The sequence below is a fragment of the Triticum urartu genome, chromosome 3 (genome assembly GCF_003073215.2).
Source record: "Triticum urartu cultivar G1812 chromosome 3, Tu2.1, whole genome shotgun sequence".
NCBI lineage: Eukaryota > Viridiplantae > Streptophyta > Magnoliopsida > Poales > Poaceae > Triticum > Triticum urartu.
The window spans coordinates 514,807,867-514,821,029 of NC_053024.1; the positions used below are offsets into that span (position 1 = coordinate 514,807,867).

A 13,163-nucleotide genomic window follows, 5' to 3' on the forward strand; every position below is an offset into this window, starting at 1 on the left:
AAGTATATAGATGCATTAATTAAATAAGATATATTGTGATATCCCAACAAGTAAACAATGTTCCAACATGGAACAATCTCCATGTTCCAACAAGGAACAAACTTCAATCTTCACCTGCAACTAACAACGCTATAAGAGGGGCTGAGCAAAGCGGTAACATAGCCAAACAACGGTTTTCTAGGACAAGGTGGGTTAGAGGCTTGGTTCAACAGTATGGGAGGCATGATAAGCAAGTGGTAGGTATCGTAGCATAGGCATAGCAAAAGAGCGAGCATCTAGCAAGCAAAGATAGAAGTGATTTCGAGGGTATGGTCATCTTGCCTGAGATCCCACAAGGAAGAAGAACGAGTCCATGAAGAAGACAAACGGACGTAGCCGAACGGGTCCTCACACACATGACGTTATCGGAACCAACCCGAAGAAGCAACACCGGAAAGAAGCAAACAACATAGTAAACAACCAACACATCAACATGGCATGATGCATAATCGAGTATGATGCATGTCCGGTTTAATGAAGCATGGCATGGCAAAGTGCACAAACAATCCTACAAATTAAGTGGAGCTCAATATGCAACGAGTTGCATATTGATGGAGCACCACATCAATTATTTAGTTCGATCTCGTTTATGTACCCAACAATATTAAATGTTGTTAAACATGGCAAGAGGGTGAAGCAAAGTAAAACTACATATCTAGTCAAGTTTAAATGAGTCCGGAAGCAAAACAACAATTCGGGTAAATCCCCATGTGCATATATTAGGTTTGCTCCTGTTCTTCACTAAACCATATTTTATAGTTATTAAACATGCAAGATGATGCCACCATGTTAAACTAGGCAAAATTCTACCCCATTTACATATAAAGTTTATTAAAATCCGAGCTACGGTTATTTAGTTATGAATTAAAGCATTTTAGCAAGTCATTTAAGCAAATTTAAACAAACAACATTTTAAACATGTTAAACATGGATGAAAGTTGCATATTATTAAACTAGATGAAAAACTAAGCATATTTCATATATAAATTGTTTTAATCCGATGCGCGGTTAATTAGTTATTAAATGCATGAAGTTAAGGGTCTAAACTGTAAACATGCAGTTTTCTACAAAATAGGGAAATTCGTCTGCTAAAAAAATAGCAGTTGGGCTGAAACTGGTTGGCCCAACAGAGAAAGGAAAAAAAGGAGGGCGCTCGGGGGGCGGCCTCACCCATGGGCTCTTGGCCCGGTCGGTGCTGGGTTGGCCTGCTGGCGCAGGACGCGGGCTGCTGGGCTGGGCCTAGGCGGCTTGGCTGGAGGCGATCGAGGCCTCATGGTCCACGCGTGCGCGGTAAACGCGCGGTCGAGCGCTCGTCTCCCTCACACAACAGACCGATGCAGAGGAAGCAGGGGCGACGACAGGAGGACTCCGGCGACGACGAGGCAGAGCAGCGGCGAGGCGAGGCGGGGATCGGCCGGATCCGGGAGCGGGGCTGCGTGGGACGCCGGGTACAGCAGCAAGGAGGGCTTGGACGGCATCAGCGTTTGGCGGCGGCAGTCGCAGCTCCAAGGGGATGGCGCCATGAGTGGTCTGCACAGGGAGACGAGGGGAAGGCAGCGAAGACATGGGCCGACCATGGATGCCCCTGCCAGTTTTCGGAGTTGGAAGAAGAGGTGAAGCAGCGCTGGTCCCCGGCGAGGTTGAAGACGGCGCAGGCGAGGACCTCCTCAGGTGACTGGCGCTGTTACAGAGAACAGAGAGAGAATCGGGTGAGACAGAGGGAGCAACGAGGGGGCGAAGGAAGAAAAAAAAACAGGGGCGTGAGATAGGGCCTGGTAGAGGTGGTCGCCGGCGGTGGCGAGGGGCTCGATCGGGAGATCCTCTCCCGTTCCAGGTCGACGAGGCTGTCGCGAGAAGGAGGCCTCAATCCGATCTGGATCGAGCGCTGCAGGAGGCTCGGGCGCGCTGGTGGTCGTCGGATCCCCATCTAGCGGCCACAGCGGATGGGTGGGAGACTGGATCTGGGCCGAATTTGGGTTGGTTGGGTGGGGATCGATAGGTGGCTGCTGGTTGGTGGTGGAGGAAAATGAGGAGAGGGCTAGTCCAGCGGCGGTGAAGTGACAGATCCCCTAGGGATTAGGGTTTGTCCCAAATAGGCATGGAGGTGTGGCTTAAAAAGGAAATGGAAGCTAGGAGAGGGATTTGGGGGCTTATCTCAGGCCATTAGATCATCATCGGACGGCTCCGGTCAAAGGGGTTTGGGTTAGGAGGTTCCAAATAAGAAACCGAAGATGCTCAGGATGTTTGGGATTGATCCGGATCCAAAGGTGATGAATGTCCGGGTCGGGTCCGTGACAACTTTCTGGACGCGCGCGAGGAGGAGGTACGCGGGCTGACGAGAGAGGTTAGGTTGGACCTGGCGGTAGGTAGTGAGCTTTGTAGACGGTCTCGAGCTGAGAGAAGAGAAGAGAGGGAGGCCCGGCGACTGTTTCCGGAGAGCGAAAACGTCCGACGTTAGACCGGCTATATTGCCGCTATAGTTAATCGTTGGGGCGTCAAACGAACTCCGAATGCGATGAAACTTGACAGGCAGTCTATCTACACTATAATAAGACCGCACGCCAACTTTCAACCCAATCTGAGAACATTTTCCGGCCACTTATAAAATACTATTTCGGACATGCCGCGGGCGCGTGCAAGCGTGTCTGGGCTCAGAACGGACAACGGAGAGAATGAGGAGGCCGGGACGGATGCAAGTTTTGAAAACATGATGATGCAATGCACATGATGACATGATAAGATGCAACACGCAAGCAAATGATAAGCCAACAACAGCAAATAAGCGGAGGACACCTGGCACATCGGACTCGGGGCGTTACACAGTTGGTCCTCTACTGGTCGAAGTTCTTGTTGGTGTGCAGCACCAGAACCTTTTTGCTGCCTGTCTGCCGGCCGTTGACCATCACCGACAAGGTATTGCCGGTGTTGTGCCACATCGCGTGCATGCCACACTCCGACTGTATCTTGCGACGCATCCATGTGCCCCTTTTGAACGCCCTGGAATTGCGCTGGAAGAAATGCTTGCTTAGGCCACTGAGTGTGATACCTGCAGTATTGTCGAATACATGTTTTAGTGTATGTAGTTAGCATTTTCATAACATCTTTAGCATGTTGTAGTCACTTGTTTCACTTTTTATTAACTGTCAAATTGTAATTGCTTCACCAGGTCTGCGTCTAAAAAGAAAAATAGAGCTATAAACAAAGGAATATGTTTGTGCAAGTAGACGGCCGATCGGTGTCTTACTTGGAAGTTTCTCAGGATGGGTGTAGCATATGCCATGCTCGCTGTTGATGGTTGGTATGAAAAAATCGATGAGAGGGTGAGATCTCGCGCTGTCAGCACTCACTTTAGCCTCAAGGTGCTCGATCAGCTCCTGATCCGTGGGATCGAGCTTGACGCCAGCCGGCAGCACCGGCCAATCCTTCTTCGACTTGCATGGGTTAATTCCAGTTATATGGTACTCAATATATGATCAATCGACTGCTTTAAGTGAATGATGAAAGATTTTGATAGATAAGTGGTACTCCAAATCTGAAGTCTAGAATACCCGAACACGCCGCTAGGATTCTTGTGTCACCTCACGCGCAGTGTGTTGTCACGTCAATTCAATGTGTGGACATGATGAATAATTTGACCGACGTATACTAGTACTGCTACTGTACTACTTACTAGTCGTATTTAGTGTCACATTTTAACCATATGTTTAACTAACAAGTACGCACTTGAAGCCTAAGTGATATATATATATATGTATGTATATATATATACTACACAACATCTCCATCATCATTATCAGTACATTCTGCGCAGGTGAGTTAGGATGCACTTGATCCCAGAAAGGTATCTATCCTTCAAACCAGAGGAGTGCTTTAAACTAACAACATCACATAATATCCAACAAAAGAGGGTCGTGCTACAGCAGCAGAATACATGGCTCAGTCCACATATCAGTACAAATCAAGTTGTGCATATTTGATGTTGGCATGAACCACATCGCCGCATGTCGGGTTTGCAAAAGCCATCCATCACATGGAATCTTGATGCCTTTCACACACTGAAGATTATCTGGCAATAAGCTGTGTCGACGAATCTCTGGATATGGTGGTTCATGAAACCCATGGTATGATGTGTAAACACAGTCCCCCCTGGCAAATGAAGTTGCATAGCACGGTAATCATCACCGGTGATATGATCGATGATTGGTTGGATGATCAGATAATTGAGCCCGAGGAACATGGAGTGGTTGCCGAGGCTGTAAACCCGCCTCCAGTTGAATACGCCTGGCCCAACGGAGCTGGGATCTTTCTCGAACACGAAGCAGCCATAGCCATCAATGTCACGAATGCCCCAGCCATTATACTGCATGTGGTTTGATGAAATGTTTTGGTCAATTTGGTACATGCGAATGAGCATCAAATGACCACCGTCAGCTGAACGAGCGATAAACCACCACCCATCGGCTGCTATGATTCTAGGTCCTAGAATCATGAAGGCCAGCGCATTTGCATCTGCTGCAACAATTCAAATTGGAGACCAAAAGGACAAAAATAAACAATCATGTTCAGAGTATGTTTGGAATTAAGATTATTATAACAGTCACACATATCATAGACAGAGAATTGCAATGCCGTGGTCATAATCATACCCCAAGTTAAAAAAATAAGCCAATGTCTTTCATATTCTAGCAATATATCATGGTTCAAACATCATGTAACAATGAGAGGAAAACAGATATGACAGGGCCTACTCATATTCTACCATAGCACTTACTACAGTTATCATATCAACTCTATTTTATAACATGCGTTGTTATAAAAATCCTAGAAATGAGAGTAGCATATATCAGTCATGAGGTTATACTCATAATATCTATTCTAACAATCATTAGATACCAATTGTTCTCATATCAACTCTAACAATAACATGTGTGGTCATAAAAATCTAGGAAATGAGAGGAACATATAGCAATGATGTGGTTATAGACATACTATATATTCTAAATTTGTAACAATGAAAAGGCAGTCGTATTCTTAAGGTAAAGATGAGATGAGATAGGACAATTACACGACGATAGATTCCACCAGTATAGGCAGCCAATCTGTGCGTCGACCGCATAAACGATGCCATCATGCACTATAGCATCAGACAGAAGTGTTGGGTAAAGAGGATCGACGATGAGCCATAACCATGTATGGCGACCGGATTCCAGATAGACTAATCCTATGTTGAACACGGCAATGAGCTTGTAATCCATGTAGTCTTCTGATGGTGTGGGCACTTCGCAGATTACAACCTTCAGCAAACAGAGGTCGAGCCAAAAGCTCGACGCGTCTCGTGCGTAGTAGGAAGGAGTGTCCGGCGGGCCGCGAGGCTCGATGGCGGCGGTATCCAAAGATGGAAGGGTGATCTCTCGCTGGGTGTAGATATCCACGAGATGCCACGGACTACCGGATTGGTGGATGAGGACGATCCAGTTGGTCTTCATGCCCGCCCAGTAGTGGCCATGAATGAAGGACAGGTGGACGGGTACTAGTAGCATGTCGAGGGGCACCACGACAACCTCCGTAGGATCATCAAGTCGGTGTCTGGGTCACCTGCGAGGATCGGGCATCAGCAAGCAGGGTGTCTTGAAAAGAGCCAGCCGGTTGCAGACGAGTAGACGGTACAAAGATACTGAGCATGCGGCCAGACAGACGGTGCTGAGTAGGTCCATATGATTACAGATCTGCTCCAAGAGAACATCGGGGAGGAAATTCCAATCGCGGCTTTGCATGTCAGTCGGTTTTGCCATTGGGGTTTTCGGTGCCTGCGAGCCAGCGGGGAAGTGGATTTGGGAGGGGGGAGCGAAGAAGCTTCTCCTCGTGTGGCCGAGCAGTGAGCGGGGGGATATGGTACGCACGAGCTACCAAGGAAGATAGCGCGGGCGGGCGAGCAGAGAGCGGTGGGAAATGGTGTGCAGCCGACGATGGGGAAGAGAGGAGGAAGAAGAGTGGAAGACGGGGAAGAAAGTGCATTAAATCTCAATTCTCTTACTACTACCAGGATATACCGTCCTTCGGAGTGTAAATAGTTACACCAATGACATATGTGTCTACCACAAGAGGGCCCGTATGTCAGTTAATGGAGGACAGAAGCGTGCTCTACTAGCAAACATGATGGCAGTACTGGGTAAGGCTGATTTAGTAACACCAACACACTGGTTCAACTTATTAATTAAGTGTCCCATCTGCTGCAGCATGTATTGTCACTTCACTAAGAAGACTAGTTGAATAGTTCTCTCCGACCGAGATGGGGAATAATGGATCGCGAAGACTTACTTTCGACATTATCTCTATGCCTCTATGCTCACTTCACTCATTTTGCTCCGTACGTAGTCACTTGTTGAAATCTCTAGAAAGACAAATACTCCGTATTTGGGAATAGAGGGAGGATTTTACTCCGTATTTGGGAACAGAGGAAGCTTGAAATATGAACATGTCAATGGGAGGGAGTAAGCCCCATGCATGCATGCATGCATGCAACATGCAACACTCACACATACACATGGACGCATGCAACACTCACGCACCCATGCGACACACAGCACACGACGCAACACACACGCTCATGCTCAAGTGCTCAACCTACTCCCTAGGTCCGTGAAAAACTGTACATTTAGAGATTTACACATTGACCAGGGCATAATTAATGCCCAAAAGTAGCAGACTTATGTGTGCATGCGACCATTGAGAGAAGAAGATTAAATGAAGGTCGTTGCATGCTGTAATTAAGGATAGACATGTAGCCTATACCTAGAGCACAAGTTGGTGCATTAGTCAATCAATATCGATTTAGATTAAAGTCTAAATGCATTTGAAGTGTAGATGTACTACACTCTTTGTTTTTAGCCGATTTCTTTGCTCTGCCAACTGACAGGTGGGACCCAGAAACCAAGTGACAATTTAACCAATCAACAAAGTGCCACGTCGACTATGTGGCCGGTTAGTAGGGTGCAATACGGTGCTCTACGATGAGCTAGTGATCGTATAATCACCACAAAACTATATATAGTGACCGTAAAGAGCGTATTGTTACATACGTTGACCGCCAGTGTATTTTTCTCGTTTCAAATTAAGCCATATTAACCGGAAAGGACGCAATATGGACTAGTACTAGTACTGCTTTGGTGTGTCCCGTCAACTCGCATAACGAGGAGAAGCTTGCTTACTATGCCTCTCCCTCGCCCACGCGCGCGGTGGTTCGCAGCGCCCTGTCCCTCTCCCTCTCCCTAGCCCTCGCCCTCACGGTGGACGTGCAACAGTTCAATCGGTGTCAGATTGCCAGAAGCATAATGTGTACTGTAGTATCATCATTGTTGGACCTTCCGAAGAGGCGAAGAGCCAAGTGCAAGGTTCACACGAGTACGAACTGTTGAACCTCTCGAAGAGGCAAAGAGCCAAGCGCAAGGTTTTATAGGAGTTGTCGTCCTAGTAGGAGTGTACTACAACTATAGCGAACGATGCTACTGTATGATGCCGCCACGTCACGTATATCCAAAGCTGTGCTACCGTTTTTTCTCAAAGAGCATGTTGGAGCCCGTGCAACAACCACACAAGTTGCACGTACACATAACACATTTACTAGTAATAAATTCTAAAGGACAAATGCCAGTATGCCACACAAGTTCATCTCCAATTCATGTGATAAATTTGTGCACGATTAGTCTACATATATTCACAGCGCCACCGTTCACAATTTACCGTACTCCACTTACACATTATAGATGGGCTACATGTCCTCCTCTAGGTTCCAGTCCCAGGTGTTCTTCACAGATGGCACGATCCATAGCGGTGGGCAACGGGAATCATTGTCGCGGCTTTCTAGTCCGGTTCCACACGATGGAGACTCATCCAAGGTGAAGCGGCATAAATCAGGGATAGCGTGTCCCAGCATGTCGTTCATCCGGCGGTGCGCACTGAAGACACAACCATGCTTCAAGAACGGCATGCCTTCCGTTTCATGCACGGAAGGTGGCATCCGCTTCACAATGGGGTAGTTGTCCCCAATGAAAAGCGAGTACTCTCCAAGAGTGTTCCTCGGCACCCACGTAGCATCACGGGGGTTGAACTCGGCACCATTCATCTGGTACACGCGGCATCTCAGATCTGGACACATGGTGACGTACATAGTCAAGGTTCATGCATAATAATGTTGTGCTCAAATATGGCGGTCAGTAATACTTTGCAGCAAATAGTACTACTCCGGTATAGAGGAAGTAAAATAACTGGCTTATTATATATAGCCACTCTTGGCTACATGGATGAGATAGCAAGACATGGAAAAACAAAAATGGTGGCAGCTAGTGGGTAAAAGGTACTCCAAGGTAAAAAGTACTCCTACTAGTACGTAAGTAGAGTACTAGTACAACAATGAAAGAGAAGGCGAGAGGGTTAAAAAATGGAGTACCTGGGTAGATGGGGACGGTCCGATCGTGGTAGAATGTGTGACCATGTGGCACATCAGTGGTACCATGGGTAACGACTGCTAAGATAGTTGATCCCAATATGCCAAAGTCAGCTACAAGGTTCTGGGTTCGACCGAATTGCGCATGCAAATGCACATCCAGGATCGGCGATCTTATTTTGATCGTGGGATGACTGGTCCCTGCAAAATAATGGAGTACCGTTAGGGATGAAAATGATGGTTTGTGCATTCCGTTTGTAATCTCCCGTACCGTAGGATGGCAACCAGATGAAACACGTCCCCTGGCTTGTCACCGCGAAGATGCGGCCTAGATGGTGCACGACGCCTTCGAACGTGTAGGGGTACAAATCTGCCGCCGCCAACATGCGTCAGCCTCTGCCGTTACTGCCTCTTGCATTGATGGCAATCCTTATGTCGAACACCGCGATGAGATAGTAGTCATTGTAGTCGCGTCGCTTTGTCGGCGGGTCCGCAATTTCTATCTTCTTCAATCTCATGTAGGCATCATCATACATATTCAAGCCCAGCCAGTCCGGAAGACCGATCCCAATGCTGGAGAAGGGGTCTACCCGAACGGCCGCACTGCTGTGGATGTTGTGCAAAATGATGGTGGTATCCCGCCGGAGGTATGCAAGCCAATCTTCGTTGGCACCGACCCAGACCTATATATAAGACGATGGGCAGCGGAGAAATTATGGGATGGAAATGGAATAACTAAGTACTACATGATCAAACTCCATCACTGACCTGCTCATCGGACAAAATCCGACTTCCTCTCAACGTCGGCAACTCTAGCGGAGTCAACGTGCAACCATGGCCAGGGAGCGGTGGACTGTTCGAATGATTGTCCCATAGAAGAACCTTCTCCTCGAGGATGCATGGAATACCAACAAGCATGGCCTTTTCCCAAGCCTTTTTAAGCACCGTCTTGAAAAAGTTGGTGCAGGAAGCACCGAGTCTTGCGGCAGTGAGGACGTCGGAGCGGCGTGCAATTTCTCCCAGAGGATCGTCATCCAAGGTCTCCCAGCCCCGACGAGGAGGAGAACCGCCTGGCGAATCCATCGGAGCAGTGACGAACTGCCTTCTCTTCGGGGGGAGGGGAACTGGTGAGGAGGAGATAAGAGCGTAGTAATCGCAGGGCCTCGTCCCTTCCAACTGTAGATCGGTCCTTAGTGAAGGGGTGAGGCTATTATTTACTACTAGTACTAGCATTATGGGACGCTATGGGATTGCATTACACTGTAAATAATAGCACTAGTAAGAAATTTTTGGCACTATCTAGTAGTTTTTGGTGTGGATTAAGAACTTTTGGGTATGTTTTTGCTATTTTTTGTACACGCCAACTAGTGTCAAAAAACTTCTTGCATTATGTGACGGAGGAGTACGTACTCGTACTGTATCAGTACTAGTACTACTTTCTCAACTAGTAGTGCGATGTACTGTACTTCTAGTATAGTGCACCAGTTTTGAACTCTTGAATCTCAGGGCCAAGGAGCTATAGTTGGAAGTGGAGGGTACTACGCACTGTTCTCTAGAACCATCGCTGTACTATCAATGCAGGGAAAGTACACCTACGTAGTGGCCTAGTGGGTACTCTCAGTGCTCTATTCAACCGCTCCTCTCACATAGCTAGCCTACTCAGCCGCTCCTCTCACGCACACACTAGCAGCCTATTTATCAGCGACGGTTACTACGGGGGCAGAATATTTGGGTTATTTGATACAGTGAGACTAGGCTTTTTGCTTCCATTTGTGGAGGTGTAATGGATCTCGTCGAACTTTGTTAGTAGTTCCTTCTTTATGAATGAGATGAAGCAAAGCTTTCGCCTCCGTTTAAAGAAAACACGTCAAGAGGAATTTCTTTTATAGTAGAGCCGATAATGGAGTGAAGTCCATGCGTGCAACGCCACAAGCTACAGAGTAGTAGTAGAGCACTTTACGTACAGAGCCATATTGCACAGTTCCTAATGCCCCGCCAGGCTTTTCCGGCTCCTCGGGCTTAATTGGGAGGCGCTAGTTTAAATATGCTAGTACTAGCTGATGAGGAAGCTACAAGCGAGGTGTAGCTAGGGCGAGCACGTGAGGCACGAGATGCTAGGAAGGAAAACCCGTTCACGTGGCTAGGCTATCCAGTGCACCCAGATTGTGGTGCCGCACATCCGTTTGACTTCAAAACTCAAACTACCCGTGTAAAATATTGGCTCATAGTGAAGTTACTATTTAGAAAAAGGCCGATGTGTGTTCGGCCGGGATCGAACCCACAAAACGAGGTATACACTCCCGCGACCACTAGTAGTACTCGCTGGAGTACAACGCAACCTAGAATCACCTTTTGTCGCTAGTAGTACATTGTTCCTTACAAGAAACCCCTAATAATGCAGGAAACCAGTAATAATGCCAAGAAACTACTACCACTTGCATACGTGGCAGACTTAAGATAAGACTACCTTATCAACCATTGTACATGCTCTTACCAACCATCCCTACCAAGAAACGACTACACTACAAAGTGTCGTTGTAGGCACGTTTCAACCCATGGCCCTGTTTGGATACATTTGTTGTCAATCTAACCCTGCCATCCAAACACCACTTTGGTTAGAGTTAGTTCGGGGTTAGAATCTAACCTCTGACTTAGAGTATCCAAACAGGGCCCATGTCAGCCATTAAGTCAACGCCTTCTATTCGACCGGGCGTTATGACTTGTGGGACCTACATGTCAGTCTGCACAAAAATCCCCGAGTGACTTCCTACCTCCAGCCCGTCCACCTTGTCATCCTCGGCCATGGGACGCAGCTACCGTCGCCTGCAGAAGGCGAGGTCAAAACCGCTGGCGGTGCGGAGCCCATCTTGCGGCAGCCCGGATGTCATCTCCATTCGGCACTCGCGGCCGCTAGCTAGCCAAGATAGCTCTGTCCTGCTGCTTGTCTACAAGGTTTGCTAGATAGATTGGCACGACGGTGCGACGGCTTGCTCGCGCGCGCCGTGCTAAGGCCAGCCATCTGGCTCGAGCGAAGGCCAGCGCGGTGGCTTGTGTTGGGTTTCGTAGTAATTTCAAAAATTTCCTATGCTCACGCAAGATCATGGTGATGCATAGCAACGAGAGGGGAGAGTATGATCTACGTACCTTGTAGATCGACAACGGAAGCGTTTGGTTGATGTAGTCGTACGTCTCCACGGCCCGACCGATCAAGCACTGAAACTACGGCACCTCCGAGTTCTAGCACACGTTCAGCTCGATGATGATCCCCGGACTCCGATCCAGCAAAGTGTCGGGGAAGAGTTCCGTCAGCACGATGGCGTGGTGACGATCTTGATGTACTACTGCAGCAGGGCTTCGCCTAAACTCCGCTACAATATTATCGAGGACTATGGTGGAAGGGGGCGCCGCACACGGCTAAGAATAAGATCACGTGGATCAACTTGTGTGTTTCTGGGGTGCCCCTGCCTCCATATATAAAGGACTAAAGGGGGGGGTGCGGCCGGCCTAGGAGAGGCGCGCCAGGAGAGTCCTACTCCCTCTGGGAGTAGGATTCCCCCCCCCCCAATCCTAGTTGGAATAGGATTCGCGGAGGGGGGAAAAGAGAGAGAGAGGCCGACCCCCTCTCCTTGTCCTATTCGGACCAAGGGAGGGGAGGGGCGCGCGGCCCATCTAGGGCTGCCCCTTCTCTTTTCCACTAAGGCCCACTAAGGCCCATATAGCTCCCGGGGGGTTCCGGTAACCTCCCGGTACTCCGGTAAAATCCCGATTTCACCCGGAACACTTCCGATATCCAAACATAGGCTTCCAATATATCAATCTTTATGTCTCGACCATTTCGAGACTCCTCGTCATGTCCGTGATCTCATCCGGGACTCGGAACAAACTTCGGTACATCAAAATGTATAAACTCTTAATATAACTGTCATCGTAACCTTAAGCGTGCGGACCCTACTGGTTCGAGAACAATGTAGACATGACCGAGACATGTCTCCGGTCAATAACCAATAGCAGAACCTGGATGCTCATATTGGCTCCTACATATTCTACGAAGATCTTTATCGGTCAGACCGCATAACAACATACGTTGTTCCCTTTGTCATCGGTATGTTACTTGCCCGAGATTCGATCGTCGGTATTCCAATACCTAGTTCAATCTCGTTACCGACAAGTCTCTTTACTCGTTCTGTAATGCATCATCCCGCAACTGACTCATTAGTTGCAATTCTTGCAAGGCTTAAGTGATGTGCATTACCGAGAGGGCCCAGAGATACCTCTACGACAATCGGAGTGACAAATCCTAATCTCGAAATACGCCAACCCAACATATACCTTTGGAGACACCTGTAGAGCTCCTTTATAATCACCCAGTTACGTTGTGACGTTTGGTAGCACACAAAGTATTCCTCTGGTAAACGGGAGTTGCATAATCTCATAGTCATAGGAACATGTATAAGTCATGAAGAAAGCAATAGCAACATACTAAATGATCGGGTGCTAAGCTAATGGAATGGGTCATGTCAATCAGATCATTCAACTAATGATGTGATCCCGTTAATCAAATAACAACTCTTTGTCCATGGTTAGGAAACATAACGATCTTTGATTAACGAGCTAGTCAAGTAGAGGCATACTAGTGACACTCTGTTTGTCTATGTATTCACACATGTATTATGTTTCCGGT

General features: G+C 47.7%; 1 protein-coding gene across 1 annotated transcript; it reads right to left on the reverse strand.

Moving 5' to 3' along the window:
- Nucleotides 1-2,870: 2,870 nt before the first annotated feature.
- On the reverse strand, nucleotides 2,871-3,467 carry LOC125546916 (NAC domain-containing protein 75-like; the record flags this gene model as incomplete). The annotated part of the gene is made up of 2 exons (XM_048711009.1): nucleotides 2,871-3,085; nucleotides 3,284-3,467. Coding segments are annotated over 2 exons (399 nt in total), but the record flags the coding sequence as incomplete, so codon positions are not given.
- Nucleotides 3,468-13,163: the final 9,696 nt, after the last annotated feature.